At 35.0% G+C, this 17,452-nt stretch overlaps 1 protein-coding gene across 1 annotated transcript; it reads left to right on the forward strand.

Moving 5' to 3' along the window:
• Positions 1–9,712: 9,712 nt before the first annotated feature.
• On the forward strand, positions 9,713–10,657 carry LOC114031564 (olfactory receptor 5D13-like). Its single transcript, XM_027846699.1, is given in 1 exon segment — positions 9,713–10,657. A coding segment is annotated over 1 exon segment (945 nt).
• Positions 10,658–17,452: the final 6,795 nt, after the last annotated feature.

Consider the following 17,452-nt stretch of genomic DNA (forward strand, 5'->3'; position numbering starts at 1 on the left):
AAGTTTTGAAGTGTATATGAAGTGGTTACTATGGGCCCACACCATGGTAGGAAATCACATAATTCACTAAGAAGAAGAAAAACAAACAAACACACACACACACATGCATGCACATGCACACACACACACATGTAAATTTTGAGGAGGAAGGGAAACAAAAGTCTTAATGGGAACATATAGGGTTTTGGAAAACTAAGTTAAATGAAGAGATACATTTATACAGCTAAAAGATTTTAGATAGAATGTCTAGAAAGTGGGTAGGGGAAAATTGAAAAGTAATAAAGAGTAGAATATAAGATTTTGTTTTATTCCTGTTTAGAAACATGCTAGGAAAAAAAAACAAAAACAAACAAGCAAACATTTCTTTGGATTTGCTTCATTCAGAATTTTTAAGATTCTGACAGTGTTCCCATTTTCATCATTTCCTGTGTTACATGGCTATCATGCTCATAACCTTAATAAATCCTGTCACTAGACCCTAATTCAACCCACCACTCAGAATTCAACCATAACATCTCTTTTAGTCTCTTATCTCCTGTCCTTTCCTCTCCTCTCCTTTCATCTCCTCTAAAGTATGAATTCATCTTATTTTCTCTTTCCCTTATCCATCCTTTATGAGTTTCTCACAAAATCTGATTTGATTTGAGTATTCAATAAATACTAATTTCACAAATTTATTATTATTATTATTATTTTGTCTAGATCTCCAACTTCTTAGCTATAAATAACATCTGCTTCTAAAGTAGATTGGCATCTGACCTGTAACTTGAAGTATTAGTGAGTTTCCTAGGCCACCAAAACTGTAAGTGGTTAATTCAAGGTCACAAGTTAGCATGTACATCCATCCATGTGCCTAAACATGTTCTGAAATATTCTGAATAAAAATGTTCTGAAATATTATTGTTGTAGTAGTTATAAATAATTGCATAGGAACTGATTGATATTTCTAATAATGACTGCAAAGGATTAAACAAAGCTAAATATTCTTCAATATTACCATTTTATTCAGGCAAGTATGACAATTAAAAAGTTTGAGAGACCTAGTTTCTAAGTAATTTAATTTTTTTTAATAAGGCCTGCAGGTTATTGATAGGATCATCATTTGGACTTCTCTCTTAAACCAAAGACCCTTAATGGCAGTGGGCTTACAATTTATACGCCTTTCAAAGAGGAGGTGTTCCCAAGGGTTGGAAATCTACTTGGATGGGTTAACACAATGAGATGTGGGATATCTTGGGGTACATGACTTAAGTCACTCAAATCTTGGTCAAAGAGATATCAATTTCCATATTACCAGTCTTGATAATAGGTAGAGTCAACATTTTCCACATACCCGTCTGAGCAAACACAATGAACAGGAATATAACCATTAGTAGAAACTTAGAGTTTCTTTTACTGTTTGATTAGTTCTTGGCCTGAGTAAATCTCTAAGAGCGATTTCCCACACTGGTTGTTTTCTCAAGGAGTAAGTAGAAAAGGGGAAAAAGCTTGGTCCTAATGCAATAATTAGTTGTTAAATATAAAGGAGAAATATTCATTTCTCACACAAGGAAGATTTCCCAACCAGTAATAATTGTAAAAAATTATATTTGAGTAAGAGTCCATTAGTTTCTAAACCTCAATTTAATACTTATGCCACTGGTACATCTTGATTGAGGAAAAAAAAAATATGATGATAAAATCCTATTTTGAATATAATACTCCTTTTAACTGGAGTCTAATTCTGTTACTCTATTTATATTCATTTCAAAAATGACAATGTATACGTATGAAATGATATTCATTCTATCTCAAGTTATATGTCTGCTTAATTGTTACGGTTTGCTAAAAAAAGATCAAAATGATAATATGTAGTGTCCATTTGAATTTCTATGCAAATAAAAAAAAAACTTCTGTTTCTGTCCCAGGTTCAACATTTCAGGCTCTGAGAATATTGCCTTGCTCTCTGGTTTGCTGAAGGACGTGAAAAAGAGGGTGGGTGAATGCCATATAAATAAATTCTACATTGTCATTTTTTTCTGAATTGAATTATCACACATCTCTTACTTTACATTAGTATTATCTGCATATTTCTTAGTTTTTTTTTCAGATTCTAAAGAACAGGGTAAAAGTGTCTGTCTGAAAAAGTAACCAGGTGAAATTTGCAGTCTGTCCTTATCGACTAAACAACTGCTGCTGCTAGATGTTTTCTGTTGTGTCCGACACTTTGTGACCCCTTTGGGGTCTCTTGGGAAGATACTACAGTAGGTTGCCATTTGCTTCTCCAGACCATTTTATGGATGAGGAAACTGAGGCAGATTTAATTGACCAGCCCAGGGTCACACAGCTAGAAATTTTCTGAGGCCAGATTTGAATTCAAATCTTTGTGACTCCATGAACCTGCTCTATGAACTGAACCACCTAGCTCCCCAGTAAACCATGATAAATAATAGTAATAATAACACAATATCAATGATATAAAACAAAACATACTTAATCAATCTTATCATATTTTTACTCTAGACAATTGGAAAGTCTACACAAAAAGGAGCTAAGGAGGAAAAAATAAAAGCAATTTAATTAAAAAAATGCATATTAACTAACCAAACTGTTCAAGGCCACATGGTAGGCAAAAAGGAATATGAAGGCAAAATAATAGCAATGAGATGAACAGAAGAGTCTGGGAAACACAGACACACATCACACACACACACACACACACACACACACACAAATGAATGGATAAAGGTGGTTTATTCCTTTTCAGTGCGGAAAGTACACACAGTTTTTGCCACTGTATAAATTTCATAGACTAAAGGAGTTTCTTCTTGTTTTCACACTGTAACTTGAATCTTGGATTCAGGTCTTTGAATACATGCTTTAAATACATTACAAGGATAACCCTATTCTTTCAAACATCATATATTTTGGAACATTTGACATAAAAAAGGGGAAAGTTTCAATTATTTAGTAAATTCACTCTTGCAAAGGTCTTCCTTGGTAAGTAACTCAAGTAAAGTGAGATATTGACATTCTAATTGTCTAATCTGAAAATTTCAATAAATTTCCTGGCTGTTTTATTTAATTCAGAAATTTACTGTTTCTTTTGACATCATTATGGAAAGTTTGATCGGTCCCCTCATTTCATTAATCTAATTATTGTTTCTCTTACTAATTTATGTTAATGCAAAATGCCTAGTTTAGCCTTGGTAGTTCATTTTTCCTTCTTTCTGGAAATTCCCTATATGTGTGTTTAGAAAGCATTTATTTAATGCCATTTAAGTTTCTTGATGCTGTTGATTGGATGCAGGGTTTATTCCCCATATTCCACCAATTTTTCCTTCCAGAGTACTTCCTCTGATTTTTATTTTAGAAAATACTGTGATCAGCTCTTCACTCCTGCATACCTCCCTTTCCACATGGCTCTCCGTATTATGATAGCAGCCTGTCCTGAATTTGTGGGAGTTCTTAGGAAACATTGACACATCATGAAGGATACAGAGATCAGGAAGAATTCAGAGGAGAACTTCTTTGTACTCTTTCAGCTTCCTTTTATTGTCATCTTCACCCATTAGAATGTAAGCTCCTTGAGACCAGGGGCTGTCTTTCTTCTTATATTTGTAATTCTACTTCTTAGAAGAGTCCTGGGAACATAGAAAGTACTTGATAAATGCTTGTTTACTATTTAGAGTGTTTTAACTATCTTGGGCAGGGTGAAGTCAAGAAGTATTTATTAAGTTCTCTCAATAAGGACTGATTAAGATGATGCTGAACAAACCTTACTCCTAGACCCCTGAGGGCAAATTATTCCATTGCATGATATTTTGCATCTAATTATGCATTTTATGATTTTTGTGGAAACTCTATGTTAATATTTGTGAAGGGATTTTAACTTCAAGACCAATATACTTTCTAGAAAATTCCATTCTTTGGAAATGACATATCAGAGGCATTTTTTTTTTGAATTACTTCTTTTGATCCCACATATGTAGGGTCAGTAGAGAGTCTCTAGAGTCTGCATCCCAAAAGACTTGGAGGCAAATGTAAGATACTCACCATAAGTATCATAATCAGGTTTCATGAAAATGATCTATGATATACCATCTGTACTATGGATCTAGGAAATGAGACATCTAGGGGAATCTATGCTCTGGTAAGAATATATGTCTGGTTATTTCTTTCTATAAATTGTTTTCTGGTCTATTGACTGGAAGCTAGAATATTCCTTTCAATAGTTCCTTGAATGATAAATCAGAAAAGAACTGCCAAAAATAAAGGGAGAGTGGGAATGCTATCTCAGATCACCTTTATCATCATCTTCATCATCATTATCATCACCATCATCATCATCATCATCATCATCATCTTTACCATTCATTTTTTAATCACCATTTTTGTGTAGGGAACCTAATATCCATGAATAGTAAGAGGTCCCTTCCAACCAGAGTCCCTTCTCACAATAGCTTTTTAGTATATGGAAAGAAGAGACAGGTACATACAAAGACCAATACTAATATAATGCAGTTTTTGTTAAAGTTCCACTGGCAGTTACAATCAAGGCTACAGAAATTGTGAGGAAAGAAGAATGTTAATGGGCGAGGAAACTGGGATTACCAGCAAAAGCTTAACTTAAGCAAGCTATGCATGAATGACTAGATTAAATTTAGTAGAGATCAAAAGAGAAGGCATTTCACTTTGGGGAAAATGGTATGTACAAACACATGAAAGCAGAAATGCATATATTACCTTCAGAGAATAATGAGCAGAGCAGTTTGATAGCAACTGTGGCTTCACATAGGAAAATTGTCAGGAGATAATGTTAGAAAGGAACCAAATTATGTATCTTGCAAAAATAAAATTTTAAAAAAATGCATACTGGAAATAGTAAAGAGTAGTATACAGGAATGATAGCATGGTCTATTTAATGCTAGATTAGGAATAAGGACAACCTTGGTTCATGTTCTGCCTGTGAAACATCTTCACTGAGAAAAAATGAGCAAAGAAAAAAGAGTTAAACTCTGTACTCCTAAAGAATTATTTGAAGCTGTAAGTTGTAAAAGATATCTGCAGCTGCATCAATGGAGGCAGTTTACATGTCTAAAGCTCCTTGTACTTGTGGAATCAAAGATCCAGATAAAGCACAAAAATCTATTATTTAATAAAAAAAAACAGTAATAATATTCTTTGACCCTAAATTATCATTAGATTATACTATGAAAATAAATATTTTTAGAGCTCTCTCCTCAAAGATTTTCAGACTTACATGCGATTACAAAACCTAAAAACAAGGTTTCAATCAACTTAGATGTTTGACAATAAGCAATGATTTGATTGATTGAGATACATTAATGCATTAAAAGACCGTAATGCCATCAGAGTGGACAAGTAGGAGGGGTACAATTAATCCTGAAATGAGATGTGGATGGGAAGGAGAGAATCACGGCTGTCTTGAATAGAGTAGTATAAAATCAGAAGTAGTAGGATAGAAGTTATATAGAATGAGATTGGGATTGACATCAGGCAGATCTTCTGAACAATTAAAGCTTATTAAAAGGAACACATTGACTAAGTTGGTGAGGTGACCTGCGTGATATAAGGACATTTTTCTTTCTACTTCTTCTTAATGATTATTTCCACCAATTGTATGTATCTGGTTCAACACATAGAAAGACAAAATCTGTAAAAAAAAAAAAATACATTTCCTGCCATGAAGGGGCTCATTTTACTCCATGTCAAGGAAGTGGACATCTGCATACAAAATTCCACACTGGTACTAAAAACAAAAGTAAGAGCTTAACGTGCCTTAGAATTGTCTTACAACTTTGAGAGGAGAGACAGACAGAGATGTTCAATGGACAGAGAATGGTCAATAAATGGTTTAAAAATTGAGATGCTTGCTCAGTACTTCAGTAGATTCATTATTTCTACAATTAGAAAACCAGAAAGAGGTGACTAAGGTAAGGGCTATGGCGAGAGCAAAGGTGTGGAACCAAGAATATACATTGTGTTGAGGGTATATAGAATATACTCTTTAGATGGAAACTAGCGCTAGCTGTACAGATACATTTGGGAAAGAAAATCAGAGTTCATGAGTGTAAGTTTATGGGAGAACTTGAATACAGGCTGAGGACAATTAATAGTCTATTTTATTTTTAACAATAATTCAAACAGAGTTATTTCCATTCTGCAATTGATTGTTTTGAAGATGAGAGGCAGTGAAGTGGACAGAGGGTCAGATGTGTACACAGAGGAACCATGTCAGAATGAAATCTCTCCTGTGTAATACCTGTATGACCTTGAACAAATCATTTAACCCCTTGGTGCATCAGTCGCCTCCTCTACAAAATGAATGACTGAACTAGGCGGCTAGTAAGTCTTCAAGGTCTAAATTTATGATAATAAATCATAAACCTTTAGGTGTGAGCTAGAGTCACTGAGCATACAAATCCATTGAAGACATCAGAAATGCAGAAAAGAAATGGGTGAATTTGAAACAGTAGCAGAAAATCTAGATAACTAAGTAGACAGACACATAGAAAGTTTTTTCACGGGATTTAGCTTTCAGCCACCCACCTTTTATTTTCATTGGTTATTTCTTAACTATGCTGCATGTGTGTGTCTATGTGTGTGTGTTTATATATATATATATATATATTATATATATATATACATATATATATATATAAACACACATACGTTAACATGCATACCTGCATAAGTATCATATATACAGGAAGAATAGTGTAGTACAGTGGAAATAATGAATGAGGAGGATCTTTGTCCTAGCTCTACCTCTGAAGATTTTAATAAGAAATGTTTGAATTCAATGACCTTGGATAAGTCATTTAGCCACCTTCTGTCTCAGGGAATAAGACTGAAGAAAAAAAAAACTAAATAACAAGGGGCAACTAGGTAATGTAGTGGATAGAGTACTGACCTGGAGTTGGGAAGGTCTGAATCAAATGAGGCCTTAGACAAGTGTTATCTGTGTGACCCTGGATGAGTCATTTAACTCTGTTGCTTAGTTCCTAATCTGTAAAATGAGCTAGAGAAGGAAATGGTAAATCAATCCAGTATCTTAGTCAAGAAAACCCCAATGGTCATGAATAGGCAGACATGACTGAAAAAGGACTGAAAGTCTCAGGTAACTCTCTAATTGTATGTTATAAACAGCTCTAATACTTCAATGAGGAATCTTTCTTTCCATACTAATGTACTAACTGATCTTATATGTGAAAATTTGGTGAAGCCATTTAAAGGGGCACAAGGACAGATAGGCTGTGATACTTAGGAAAGGCATATGTTATCCTTTATAAAAGGTCAGGAGATCACATAAATATTTGAAAAATAAGCAAATGGCAGTTCATTAGAATTTATGAAATGCCAAATATTGGCCACAATATTACAACAAAAGATGCTAATTAATAAGAAATATTCTCAGGTATAAACTTTGTTTCAAGTGAGAAAAGAAGCATAAATGCTACAAGCTGAAATTCGTACACTTAATGAATGAAGAGGGGGAAAATATTTAGAAGGGATAAAAGTAACATGTAGAAATATTTTGAACTCGTAGAGACTGGACTAGAAAAGTGAACATTGTTATTCTTGGATGAGAAGTGGCATTGGAATAAGTCATACATTTGTATTTGCCTATTCTGAACGTTCAATTTTCAGGCAGCATGCTGGGTCACTGCCATTGTTCCTGGACACTTATGGAATTGGAGAATGCTCTTCTCATAGCCTTCTATACAAAGAGAAATCCAAATTGAAATGCTAACTACCATCCCATCTTCCCTGACCCATTTCCCAATTCAAAATAACCAACTCATGACTACCTTGACTCTCAATGGAACTAGATTTCTACCCTCTTTGATTTGATTTCTCTCTCTGTCTTTTTCTCTCTGTCTCTCTCTTTGTCTCTCTGTCTCTCTATCTCTCTGTCTCTTTCTCTCTTTTTTCTCTCTCTCTCTTTATTTCTCTCTCCCTTCACTTTGTGGCTTTCTGGTTTTCTTTAATGGGACAGACATAAGTATTCCCTGGCAGAAAAGATAATAGATCAGATCCTTAATACAGACCATTTCAGGCTTTCTCTACTTCTTCCCAATAGCTTCATGATGGCTTTCTTTCCAATACAGCCTCTAGCTATCAAGAAACAACTTCTGGAAGTTGAATCTAGCATTTGACTAATCAGACCTTCCCTCTCTCTGAGGATTCTTTTCATCCTACCTAGAAAGAGTGGAAAGGACCATAAGATTTTAGTGTAATAGATATGGAAATGACTTTAAAACAATGGACATATAATATTAGATGTGGAAAAGTAATTTTAATATTTTATAGTCCAACTTAGTATTTTACAATGCAATCAACAAAGATCCAGGCCTGGAGTCAGGGACTGACTCAGACACCTCAGTTCAAATCTAAATTCAAGACACTTACCAGCTCTGCAACATTGGGCAAGCCATGTTTTAATGGCTAATTGCATCAGTTTCCTAATCTGTATAATTGGGATAATAATAGCAACTATTTATCCAGGTTATCCCGATAATAATTGCAAAGCAATTAGCAAAATAAATGACACAAACAAAATGCTATTTAAATGTTACTTACTGTTTTGTTGTTATAAATCTCAGGCAAAATAGGTGAAGTGATTGATTGATGATTACACAATCATTAAGGCACAGAGTTGGGATAAGCACCATTCAAAAAAATGATAACTAAAATTAATATAACATTGACTACCAATATTATGCCATTTGATCTTCACCACAACCCATGGGAGGTAGCTGCTATTATTTAGCCCACTTTAAAAATGAAGAAATTGAGGCAAACACAGGCTAAGTAATTTTCTTAGGGTCACAGGTAGTAAGTGTCTGAGGAGAGATTTGAACTCAGGTCTTCCTGACTGCACACATAGAACTCAGTCATTAACTACCTGTATGGCATACTAACGCTAATGTGAATTTTTATGTTAATGGACACATTACTTCAATTGTGTTATCATGCTAGGAAAACTACTGAAATATATTCTTCATAAAAATCTTTCACTGAATTCTTCCTACTGAAATTACTGCAAATAATATGTCCAACTTTTGATACTATAGAAATACATGGCTTTTACTGTTACTTTGTCTTGTGACAACTGCTCTTACAAGAAAAGAGTAGAGAAATAGTTTAGGGATTATGAGTTATATATCTTTTCAAATGATTTAAAGGTTGTTATGTGAAAAAGATATGAGACTTCTTTTGCTGGTTTCCAGGGAGTAAACTAGATTGAATGGGTAGAAGTGACATATTCTGGATATAATGAATACAAAAAAGAAGGGCAGATGAAACTTTATGCTTCCATTGTGATGGGTAAAGAAGTGAAATAGACTGCCTTAGGAGCAAGGGAACTCTCCTTCCTTTAAAGGTTCTGGATTTACTATATTTTCTAGAATGAACATTTCTTAAAGTACAGATTATAGTAGATTCTGCAAATTTAGTCACTTATATATTCCGACCATTATCTATGTCACTCTTCCTTTAACTTCTTTCATATTCCATGATTTTCTCTCAATTCAAAATGTATAGGACTTGAAAATAAGCGCTAATGGATGAAACTAATGTTATAACTATTTTCATAATTATAATAATAATAATTACCAATTCATAACCTGCCCCTTATCCTCCTTTTCTCAATTTCACTTATGTTTTGTTTCTCATGATCCATTTCTAATTCTCTCCAACAGGAATCATGGTGAACACTGACAAGAACCAGAGTTCTCCACTCATGATCATCCTCTTAGGATTCTCTGATTACCCAGAGCTCCAGGTGCCCCTCTTTCTCCTGTTCCTAATCATCTATGAAGTCACTGTGGTGGGAAACTTGGGAATGACTATGATTATCAAGATCAGCCCCAAACTCCATACTGCTATGTGCTTTTTCCTCAGTCACTTGTCCTTTGTGGATTTCTGTTACTCCGCTGTAATTACACCAAAATTACTAGAAAACTTAGTTGTAGAAGAGAGAAGCATCTCCATCAAAGACTGCATTACGCAGTTCTCCGTTGGCGTCTCCTGTGTTGTGACAAGGATGGTCATGTTGGCAGTGATGGCCTAGGACTGCTTTCTTGCTATATCTTATCCTTTGCTCTATAGAGTTTCCATGTCCCCAAAATTCTGTGTACTGCTAATGACTATGGCATACACATGGGGCATAATTTCTTCTATTGTATTCACCTACTCACTTCTTGTATTGTCATTTTGTGAGACCAAAATCATTAAAAACTTCCTATGTGAATATTCTATCTTTCTCTCTGCTTCTTGCTCTGATAAACATTTCAGTGAGATAATGTTTTTTATCTTTGCAAATCTCAGTACATTTTGCACCCTCATCATTATCCTTACATCCTATCTTTTTATTTCCATCACTATCCTCAAAATGCATTCAGCCAGTGGGAGATATAAAGCTTTCTCCACTTGTGCCTCCCACTTGACAGCTGTTACCATCTTCTATGGCACCATCCTCTTCCTCTATTGTACTCCCAATTCCAAAAACTCATGGCTTGCAATCAAAGTGGGATCTGTTTTTTATACTGTGCTTATTCCTATGCTAAATCCCTTGATATACAGTCTAAGGAACAATGAAGTGAAGGAAACCTTTAGGAAATTAATGGATCTCAAAATCATTTCTCGATAAGATCATTTATGTGGATTCTATGACTACTGGCTGAACTATTCTGATGAAATTTATGGTGATATTTAATAAATTCTCTAAGTCCTATTCAGTTACCCCCTTCTCTCATTGTCACACCTTTGGCTTCTACAACTATCTGAAAGGTAGTCAGGAAAATTCTTAGTTACATGAAGAAAGTTTGAAATGAAAAAAAAAAAATCACTGCCAGAAAATCATTACAACATGCCCTATGATGTAGCATCTGCTTCAAAACCTTTCTTTAAAGCTCCTTGACAATTTATTTAAAAAATAAATCTACTGATTTCACAAGATTGAATACTTTTTTACTTTTTTTCCAATGTACACCTTTCCATTACTTCACAGAGAAGAAAAGTGCAGAAAAGTAAGTTATTAACTAATGGTGTGAGCAGGTGGTTTTTAGAGGCCTGCCAGAAACAAACACTTTCATGAGTGACCATACTCAGGATTAGAAGAAAGTAACAGTCACCAACTCCTGGAGTACCTAAATGAATTAATAGAATTAATATAAAGGCAAATTTAATCCTCCAAAGTACTTAATACAGTTTTTAACATCATACAAGCTTAAGTATTTGTTGATTTATTCATTTGTAAAGTGGAGAGAAAGATTCCTTGCTCTCTCCTCTGTCAACATGGGTAACTCTATATTAGAAATTGTCTTTCAATTCATATTTTAAATAGCTCCCATTGTTCTTTGTTTTAGTTCTGATAAGGTCTAAATAACCAACAGCCCTTGACAGTAATACTATTCAGAAATAATGCTTAAATTTCTGATGAGATCATCTGCCAAATGAATTCCAAAAAACTTAACTATTGCTCTTTAAAGCTATAAGGACTCTTCAGGTTCTCTATCTCTGTCTCTGTCTCTGTCTGTCTCTGTCTATCTCTGTCTGTCTGTCTGTCTCTCTCTCTCTCTCCCTTTCACCTTTCTAAAAGGAGTCTACCTGTCTCTCCGCATGTATCTGTGTACATTTATGTGTTCTACTGGATTTTTATTACAAAAAGCATGGTTGTGAGGAAGTACTGAGTATAAACTGTTTGTAGGAAAGAAATTGATTTTTTCTAATGGTAATCATATATCATTAACATTCAAAGAGGGGCAGCTTGGTAGCAGAGTGGATAGATCACCAGTCCTGGAATCAGGAAGATCTGAATTCAAATCCAGCTTCAGATACTAGGTGTGTGACCCAGGGCAAGTAACTTAACAACTTTTATCTCAGTTCCTCATCTGTAAAATGGGGATACACCAGAGTAGGAAATCACAAATTACTCCAACATCTTTGCCAAGAAAACCCCCATGTACTATAAAGTCACATAGAGTCAGACATGACTGAGTGACACAGAACCAAAGCACTCCAGTCATTGGCCCCTTGCTACTACCAGAAGTTCTCATCAGAGGCAACTAGGTGATACAGTGGATAGAGTGCTAGATGTGGAGTCTCACTTCCCTGCGTTCCAAACTGGCCTCAGACACTAGATGTGTGAACCTGGACAAGCCACTTAAGCCTGTTTACTTCAGTTCTTCATCTGTAAAATGGGCTGGAGAAGGAAATGGCAAAGCATCCCAATATCATAGCCAAAAAAAACCGAAAATTGGGTCATGAAGATTCAGACATGACTGATATGACTCAACAATAATAACAAAGGAACACTGGATAATATATATATGTATGTGTATATGTCTATACATATAAAATATATATTCTAAACTAGTCTTCAGAGAAACTTTGGTACCATAGTTGTTAAATAATACAATAAGACCTTCCCCATTCCTTTTATATTAAATCAATAAACTTTTATTAAATGCATACTATATATAATGAATATAAAATATAATAAAATGAGCCTTTCCATCTAAAAATGCTTAAAAAATAAATGCATATATACTCCATATATGGGTGTTATACACAGAGATATTAATAAAATTAATGTGCCTTTTAAGTAAAGTTTCATTTATCTGTCAACTTCACTTTCATAAAGATTTTTTCTGAGATTATATTATATTAATAAATCATAGTTACAATCATGTATGTATACACATAAATGCATGTATGTATGTATGTACATATATGAGTATATATACAAATAAATAATATACATATATACATACATATATGTGTTGTCTCCCCCCTTAGGATATAAACTTCATAAGGTCAGGGTTATGTCATATTTCAAAATCAGATTTTTTCCAGGTACTAGAAGAAAAGCAGTACATTGAATAGATGGCTAACCTCAGAATCAAGAAACCCTGGATAAAAACCTTATCTCTGTCACTTACATGACTTTATTAAGGCCTACTATGTGCTAGGGACAGGTAGGTAGCACAGTAGGTAGGGAGTCATGAAGACTTATCTTCATGAGTTCATATTTGGCCTTTGACACTTACTAACTCTGTGACCCTGGGCAAGACACTTTGCTCTGTTTGCCTCAATTTCTTTGTCTGTGAAATAAGCTGGAGAAGGAAATAGAAAACCAATATAGTATCTTTACCAAGGAAATTCCAAAAGGGGTCATGAAGAAGCAGACATGATTGAGACAACTGAAAAACAATAATGTGCTTGATGTGTTAGGGGTTAGAGGTACGTATAAAAAAAGAGTGAGATACTTTCTGACCTTAAGAAACTTACTAATGAAATGACATTTATATGTATCTGTGTCTGTGTATGCATATGAGTATACATATTTGTATGTGAGTACAGTGATGCAGAACTCCGGGCCCACTGTACCACAGCTCTGGAGATGTTCTCTGTTGATTCTTTCTATCTTAATTTTAGGAGTGTTGTGAGTTTAGTAATTTTTAAATTATAAACTAAGGCTTCTATAAAACTAAGAGTTATTATTGTTGTTTTTGCAAATAGTGTTGTTAGAGTTTTTATTTGAATTATAATTTTATTCAAGACAATGTGCCTTATACATTCCATTTCAGTATTGTCCAGGCTTCACACAAAACCAAGAAGTTCATAACTGGCATAAAAAGACAATTTCTTCCTTGAGGAGAAGGCAACATGGTTTCCAGGAAAGAAATGCAGATATGCGGTAAGAAAAAGAGTTGACAAAAGGGATTGTACTTTAAATTCAGACGTGCTAGACTTAGTCTGAAGGAAAAAGCAACAACATGTCCAGAGCAGAGCCTGTAATTATTGGATCTCCTAGTTCCAGCGTTACCAAGTAGAGGTTTGTGATGTAAAATAAGAACAAATAAAAAGCACTTAGCAAACCTTATTGCACTATTTTGATCACTGATTGACAGAAGAAGAACAAGAACAAGAAGAAGCAGCAGCAGTAGCAGAAGAAGAAGAAGAAGAAGAAGGAGAAGAAGAAGAAGGAGAAGAAGAAGAAGAAGAAGAAGGAGAAAAAGAAAAAGAAGAAGATGAAGATGATTATGAAGATGATGATGATGATGATGATGATGTAAAAATTATCTTTTGGTCACAGGGTGACAGGCCATTCCTCCCACCCTGCAGTATCATGTGTTGTTCATCCTGGGTATGTGTGTGGGGGAGGATGATGGGGTCAAATTGTGCCCTGACCTCTGATTGGATATAATTTTTATTAAAATGTTGGTCTTCATCAAAATTTTCCATCATTGCATTACTTTAGTGATCCTTTGCATTTATATTTTTAAAAGAGATTTTGGCCAGCTGCAAATGACTTTGCATGGAAAATCCTCTATTGTACTTATCGTCTGTGAGTAAAAAAAAAATTCTGTAAAAGGGACACTGGAGACTCAGAGTTCTGTCTAATGATGTGCTGTATTGTTCCCAGAGAAGAGGTCAGTGGAGATTCTTTATATGTTAGGTCCCAAAGGTCCTGAGGCCACATATATGATCTATAGGATTCTCCCCAGACTAAACTTCCTGACACAATAACATAAAGTTTCTCTTGCTTTCTGTTCACTCTATGAATTAGCCTGAAATGATTGCCTCACCAGGGTCAGAGAAAAGTATTTAATGATCTATATCAGTGTACTCTATGCTCCTCTTGCTAGCCTACCTAGTACTTTAAAAAAAAGTTTAGAACAGTAGAAGTAGAATCTTGGAATCACAGCTTGAATTATAGTTGAAAGCGACTTTAGCTATTATGATGTCCAGGCTCCTCATTTGATGAATGAAAGGAGAAAAAAAATAAAGTCATACTACTAATAAGTGGCTGTTTTGGAATACCACCTCGTGTCTTCTGGCTCTCAGTCTACTTCTCAGTAAATCATGTCATCTTTCAATTTGACATCAGGCTCATTAATCACAACACAACAGATTTAGGGATAATCAAGTCAAATAGTCAAATTTCTGGTGAGTAGATGTTCTTTGAATTGGACTCCTTTCCCATGTCAGTGCCCCAGACCTGAAGGGAAAGATGTTCTTTGCCTCACCCTGACCCCCCACCTCCTTCCCAAAAGGCCTCTGTAGTTTAAGACAGAAAGCAAGCAGAGAACAAAATTGCCAAGGCAATTGCCTCCTCCTCTTTCTTCTTATTATATCTCTTTTTAATTACCTTCACCCTCTTCATTATCCTTTTCCTTCTTCCATTTATTGGTCATTTTTTATTGCCTAGGGAGAAAAACAAGGCACCATCAGACTATATGATCTTGGAGGGTCTTACAATCTAATCAGCAGATGAGACATGAAAATTTAAATATCAAATTTGCTTTGGATACCAAGAACATACACAAATGACCTACTGAGTATCACACACAGAAAACAAGCATCAGGTATTGAGAGGAGAGAGGAATAAATTGATAGGGAGCTGTACTGAAAGGCTTTGCAAACAGGTGGGATCTGAGCTATCCATGCACAAGGGTTAAGACTTGGAGAAACAGAGAAAAAATGAAGATGTTAAGGCAGGAAACATGGAGAGAGCAAATGTATGAAGACAGAAAAGTACATTTTGTTGATGACATAAAGTACTAAAGGTCAGTTTTGGATGAAATCATGTTCTCTGTAGAGGTGCAATTGGGAGGTTACAATCCATGAGATGATAAAATCATGGATTTAGCCCTTGAATCCTTAGTGCCCCAAGGATCATAGCACCAGAGATGTACAGCTGTAAGTGAACTCAAAAAGTACCCCCTGTTAAATCCCCTCATTTTGGAAAAAAATAAAAAGATAAGATAAGAGAAGGTAAAATCTGAGGAATTCATAAAGAATAGTTAATGAAATTTGATTTTCAATTTTATGTGAAATAGATCTATTCATTTGGTAGATGAAGAACAGTAGAATATCATATATTTGAAAAAACATAGAATTTGGGTCTACAGGTCCTGGATGTGAACTTCAGCTCTGCTAGTGTATTCATGAGATGATAGATTTATATTCAAAAACAACCTTTGAGTGCATCAAGTCCTCTTATTTTCAGACTAGAAAAAGGACATCTAGAGCTGTTAAATGACTTTCTCCAGGACACACAAATAATGTGATAGATTCAGGATTTCAAGCCAACCCCTCTAACTTCAAATGCAGTCATCTTCTCACTTTATCACTCACTGTCTATCACTCACTCACTGTCCCTCCCTTTACCTGCTCAGTCAGCCATTTAACTGCTTTCATTTTCAAGTTCTTCATCTTTCGAATAAGGAGGATATGCATATGAATGAATGATTTTTTAAATGTGTTTACTCTTTGCCATGTGTCACTGTGCTAATACTCATAAATATCCCCTGGAGATACAAAGTTTAAAACAAGCACACATACACACACACACACACACATACTCCTACAATATGTAGTCTTTGGCTTAATGGAGCTATTATTCTAATAATGGAAGACAACATTTATAAGATTGTGATGGGCAGATAAAAGTATTTTGATTTTGGAGGCAAATAGATGGCGAGTAGATCTATAGAGCAATTGATTGAGATGAACTTTCTAGGAATGGCAATATTTACTTGAGTACTGTTCCCAAAGCTAGAGGTGTCAAAAGGGAGCGCGTGAATGAAAAGAAAGCAATATAGCATGAAGATGGATGGGGAGCAGCAGACTGGTGGGTCTCGCTCAAGCTAACTTTGGAAGACTCTTGCCAATTTGAGCACAGGTTCATTCCTCATTGGGTTCCTTCTACTGCAGTCCCCAAAAGCTAATTGCAAATTCCACTGATACAAAGACAAATCTCTCTCCATGTGAGCTTTTCTTTTTTTCCTCCAGCTGCAGAGAATGACACTTCAGGGTGCAGATATTGGAATTCCCACTTCAGGAATTTGAAGAGGTTTAATGTGCAAAAGGGATTACATTGCTTCTTCTTTTTCTTAGCACGCAGAATATGGACCAATACTTTAAAAAAGACAATTATGGATATATGAGGAATAGTTTCTCCTAATGTATTACTTTTTTTGTTCAAATCTTTGAATTCATCTTATGCAGAGATGTTGGTAAAAGAGTTTGCTCCTTTTGAACAAACTTCTACCTACACAGATCTTGAACTCTGTTAGAGTTTAGTCTTAGAGTGTTATCTGAAGCACTAAGAGATAAAGTGATTTACTCAGAGTTAAACAACTAGTATATATCAGAGACAACACCTGAACTCAGATCCTCCTGACATCACATGACTGATAATGAAATCTACTGAAAAATGAAAGAGGCTGTGGCAAGAAGCTGTGGCTTCCTCCACACTTGAAGTTTTAAGCAATGGTTAGATAATGACATGCCAATGATCATGGGAAAGGTAACCTTGTACCCTAGTGCAGGGTGGGCTAAATGACTTCTGAATTCAGAATATAATCTGCCTCGGTCTCTAATTTAATTCTCTCTCTCTCTCTCTCTCTCTCTCTCTCTCTCTCTCTCTCTCTCT

This window comes from Vombatus ursinus, unplaced genomic scaffold (assembly GCF_900497805.2).
Source record: "Vombatus ursinus unplaced genomic scaffold, bare-nosed wombat genome assembly UNPS02015184.1, whole genome shotgun sequence".
Lineage (NCBI taxonomy): Eukaryota > Metazoa > Chordata > Mammalia > Diprotodontia > Vombatidae > Vombatus > Vombatus ursinus.